At 57.6% G+C, this 4,495-nt stretch overlaps 1 protein-coding gene across 1 annotated transcript; it reads right to left on the reverse strand.

Moving 5' to 3' along the window:
- Positions 1-523: 523 nt before the first annotated feature.
- Positions 524-3,628, reverse strand: LOC120038694 (velvet complex subunit B-like). The gene is made up of 2 exons (XM_038984358.1): positions 3,423-3,628; positions 524-722 (listed from the first exon to the last, which is right to left on the reverse strand). Exons 1-2 carry the CDS (start codon positions 3,626-3,628, stop codon positions 524-526), a joined length of 405 nt encoding a protein of 134 aa, XP_038840286.1.
- Positions 3,629-4,495: the final 867 nt, after the last annotated feature.

Below are 4,495 nucleotides of genomic sequence, written 5' to 3' on the forward strand. Positions count from 1 at the left end.
ATTGTGGTGTGTGACGTAGCTGGCTAGGGGGTCGAGGGCTGGGTTCATTGTGGTGTGGAGTAGCTGGTAGGGGGGTCGAGGGTGGGTTCAGGTGTGGTGTGTGACGTAGCTGGTAGGGGTGAGGGTGGGTCAGTGTGGTGTTGACAGTATGGTAGGGGGCTCGAGGGTGGGTCAGTGTGGTGCTGTGGACGAGCTGGTAGGGGTCGAGGGTGGGTTCAGTTGTGGTGTTGTGGACGTAGTGGTAGGGGGTTCGAGGGTGGGTTCATTGTGGTGTGTGACGTAGCTGGTAGGGGGTCGAGGGTTGGTTTCATTGTGGGATGTGCCGTAGATGGTAGGGGGTCGGAGGGTGGGTCACTGTGGTGTGTGACGTAGCTGGTAGGGGGGTCGAGGGGTGGTTCCTTGTGGTGTGTGACGTAGCTGGTAGGGGGCGGTCGAGGGGGGGTTCATTGTTGTGTGGACGTAGATGGTGGGTCGAGGGGGTCATTGTGTGTGTGGCGTAAGTGGTAGGGGGTCGAGGGTGGGTTCAGTGTGGTGTGATGTAGCTGGTGGGGGTCGAGGGCTGGTTCAGTGTGGTGATGACGTAGCTGGTAGGGGGGTCGAGGGTGGTTTTCAGTGTGGGTGTGACGCAGCTGGTAGCGTGGGTCGAGGGTGGGGTTCTTGTGGTGTGTGACGTTAGCTGGTTTAGGGGGTCGAGGGGGGGTTCATGGTGGTGTGTGACGTAGCTGTAGGGGGTCGGAGGGTGGGTTCATTGTGGTGTGTGGACGTAGCTGTAGGGGGTCGATGGTGGGTTATTGTGGTTGTGTGACGTAGCTGGTAGGGGGTCGAGGGTGTGGGTTCATGTGGTGTGTGACGTTAGCTGGTTAGGGGTCGAGGGTGGGTTCCTTGTGGTGTGTGACGACGCTGGTAGGGGTTCGAGGGGGGTTCCTTGTGGTGTGGACGTAGCTGGTAAGGGGGTCGAGGGTGGGTTCAGTGTGGCGTGTGATGTAGCTGAGGGGGTCGAGGGTGGGTTCAGTGGTGTGTGACGTAGCTGGTAGGGGTCGAGGGTGGAGTTCATGTGGTGTGTGACGTAGCTGGTAGGGGTCGAGGGTGGGTTCATTGTGGTGTGTGACGTAGCTGGTAGGAGTCGAGGGTGGCTTCATTGTGGTGTTGACGTAGCTGGTAGGAGTCGAGGGTGGGTCATTGTGGTGTGTGACGTAGCTGGTAGGGGGTCGAGGGTGGGTTCATTGTGGTGTGTGACGAGCTTGTAGGGGTTCGAGGGTGGGTTCATTGTGGTGTGTGACGTAGCTGGTAGGGGGTCGAGGGTGGGTTCATTGTGGTGTGGAGTAGCGGGTAGGGGGTCGAGGGTGGGTTCATTGTGGTGTGGGACGTAGCGGTAGGGGGTCGAGGAGTGGGTTCATGTGGTGTGTGACGGTAGCTGGGAGGGTGGCGAGGGTGGGTTCATTGTGGTTGTGTGACGTAGACTGGTAGGAGCGAGGGTGGGTCATGTGGTGTGTGAGTAGCTGGTAGATTAGTCGAGGTGGGTTTCATGTGGTGTGTGACGTAGCTGGTAGGGAGTCCGAGGGTGGGTTCATTGTGGTGTGTGACGTAGCTGGGTTAGGGGGTCGGGGTGGGTCATTGTGGTGTGTGACGTAGATGGTAGGGGGTCGAGGGTGGGTCATTGTGGTGTGTGATGTTAGCGGTAGGAGTCGAGGGTGTGTTCATTGTGGTGTGGATGTAGCTGGTAGGGGGTCGAGGGTGGGTTCATTGTGGGTGTGATGTAGCTGGTAGGAGTCGAGTGTGGGTTCATTGTGGTGTGTGATGTAGTGGTAGGGGGTACGAGGGTGGGTTCATTGTGTGTGTGTGAGTAGCTGGTAGGGGGTCGAGGGTGGGTTCATTGTGGTGTGTGACGTAGCGGGTAGGAGTCGAGGGTGGGTTCCTGTGGTGTGTGATGTAGCTGGTCGGGGGTTCGAGGGTAGGTTCATTGTGGTGTGTGACGAGCTGGTAGGGGTCGAGGGTGGGTCATTGTGGTGTGTGACGTAGCAGGTAGGGTCGAGGGTGGGTTCATGTGGTGTGTGACGTAGCTGGTAGTGGCGGTCGAGGGTGGGTTCATTGTGTGTGGACGTAGCCGGTAGGGTTCGAGGGGGGTTCATTGTGGTGTGTGACGTAGCTGAGGGGTCGAGGGTTGGGTTCATTGTGGCTGTTGATGTAAGCTGGTTAGGGGTCGAGGGGGGGTTCACTTGTGGTTGTGACGTAGCTGGTAGGGGAGAGGGTGGTGGGTTCATTGTGGGTGTGATGTAGCTGTAGGGGTCGAGGGTGGGTTCATTGTGGTGTGTGATGTAGCGGTAGGGGGTCGCGGGGGGTTCCTTGTGGTGTGTGACGTAAGCGGGTAGGGGGTCGAGCGGTGGGTCATTGTGGTGTGTGAAGGTAGCTGGTAGGGGTCGAGGGTGGGTTCATTGTGGTGTGTGACGTAGCAGGTAGGGGTGAGGGTGGGTTCATTTCGTGGTGTGTGACGTAGCTGGGTAGGGGGGTCGAGGGTGGGGTTCATTTTGGTGTGTGACGTAAGCTGGTACGGGTTTCGAGTGTGGGTTCATTGTGGGTCTGTGTGACGTTAGCTGGTAGGGGTCGAGACGGTGGAGTTCATTGTGGTGTGTGATGTAGCTGGTAGGGGGGTGAGGGTGGGTCAGTTGTGTGTGTGACGTTCGGTAGGGGTCGAGGGTGGGATTCATTGTGGTGTGTTGATGTAGCTGGTGGGGTCGAGGGTGGGTCATTTGTGGTGCATGTGATGTGTAAGCTGGTAGGGGTCGAGGGTAGGGTGGGTTATTGTGGTGTGTGACGTAGCTGGTAGCGGGGCGAGGGTGGGTTCATTGTTGTGTGTGGACGTAGTGGTAGGGTCAGGTGGGTTTCATTGGGGTTTGTGAAGTAGATGGTAGGGGGTCGAGGGTGGGTTCATGTGTGTGTGATGTAGCTGGTAGGAGTCGAGGGTGGGTTCATTGTGGTGTGTGATGTAGCTGGTAGGGGGACGAGGTGGGTTCATTTGTGGGGTGTGATGTCGCTGGTAGGAGGTCGAGGGTGGGTTCATTGTGGTGTGTGACGTAGTGGAGGGGGTTCGAGTGGGTTCATGTTGTGTGGAAAGTGCTGGTAGGGGGTCGAGGTGGGTTCCAATTGTGGTGTGTGACGTAGCTTGGTAGGAGTCGAGGGTGGTTTCATTGTGGGGTGTGAGGTAGCTGTAGGGGGTCGAGGGTGCGGTTCATTGTGGTGTTTGTGACGTTAGTGGTAGGGGTCCGAGGGTGGGTTCATTGTGGTGTGTGACGTAAGCAGGTAGGGGGTCGCAGGGTGGGTTTCATTGTGGTGTGTGACGATAGTGGTTAGGGTCGAGGGTGGGTTCATTGTGGTGTGTGATGTAGCTGGTAGGGGGTCGATGTGGGTTCATTGTGTGGTGTGACGTAGCTGGTAGGGGGTCGAGGGTGGGTTCATTGTGGTGTGTGACGTAGCTGGTAGGGGGTCGAGGTGGGTCATTGTGGTGGTGACGTAGCTGGCAGGGGGTCGAGGGTGGGTTCATTGTGAGTGTGTGACGTAGCTGGTAGGGGGCTCCGAGGGTGGGTTCAGTGTGGTTTGTGATGTAGTGATAGGGGGTCGAGGGTGGGTTCATTGTGGTGTGTGACGTTAGCTGGTAGGGGGTCGAGGGTGGGTTCATTGTGGTGTGTGAGTAGATGTAGGGGAGTCGAGGGTGGGTTAAATTGTGGTGTGTGACGTAGATGGTAGGGGGCTCGAGGGTGGGTTCATTGTGGTTGTGACGTAGTGGTAGGGGGTCGAGGGTGGGTTCATTGTGGTGTGTGAAGTAGCTGGTAGGTGGTCGAGGGTGGGTTCATTGTGGTGTGTGACGTAGCTGGTTAGGAGTCGAGGGTGGGTTCATTGTGGTCGTGTGACGTAGCTGGTAGGATCGAGGGTGGGTCATGTGGTGTGTGGACGTAGCTGGTAGGGGGTCGAGGGAGGGTTCATGTGGTGGTGACGTAGCTGGTAGGGGGTCGAGGGTGGGTTCATTGTGGTGTGTGACGTTAGCTGGTTAGGGGGGTCGAGGTGGGTCATTTGTGGTGTGTGACGTAAGCTGGGTATGGGGTCGAGGGTGGGTTCATTGTGGTGGTGACGTAGCTGGTAGGGGGTCGAGGGTTGGTTCATTGTGGTGTGTGACGTAGCGGTAAGGGGGTCGGAGGTTGGGTTTTGGTTGTTTTTGGGATGGCGTTCATTGTGGTGTGTGAGTAGCTGGTTAGGGGGTCGAGGTTGGGTTCATTGTGGATGTGTGAGTAGCTGGTAGGGTGTCGAGGTTGGGTTATTGTGGTGTGTGGAGTAAGCTGGTAGGGGGTCGAGGGTGGGTTCATTGTGGTGTGTGACGTTAGCTGGTAGGAGTCCGAGGGTGGGTCATTGTGGTGTGTGACGTAGCTGGTAGGAGTCGAGGGTGGCGTTCATTGTTGGTTGTGTGATGTAGCTGGAGGGGTGAGGGTGGTTTCATTGTGGTGTT

Source organism: Salvelinus namaycush, unplaced genomic scaffold, assembly GCF_016432855.1.
Source record: "Salvelinus namaycush isolate Seneca unplaced genomic scaffold, SaNama_1.0 Scaffold2334, whole genome shotgun sequence".
Taxonomy (NCBI): Eukaryota; Metazoa; Chordata; class Actinopteri; order Salmoniformes; family Salmonidae; genus Salvelinus; species Salvelinus namaycush.

Coding starts and splice junctions, on each gene's coding strand:
- LOC120038694 (XM_038984358.1), bottom strand. CDS start 3,628: ATGAACCCACCCTCGACCCCCTATCACTACATCACAAACCACACTGAA. Junction 723..3,422: donor CTCGACCCCCTACCAGCTAC/GTCACACCACAC, acceptor GACCCCCTACAG/CTACGTCACACACCACCATG.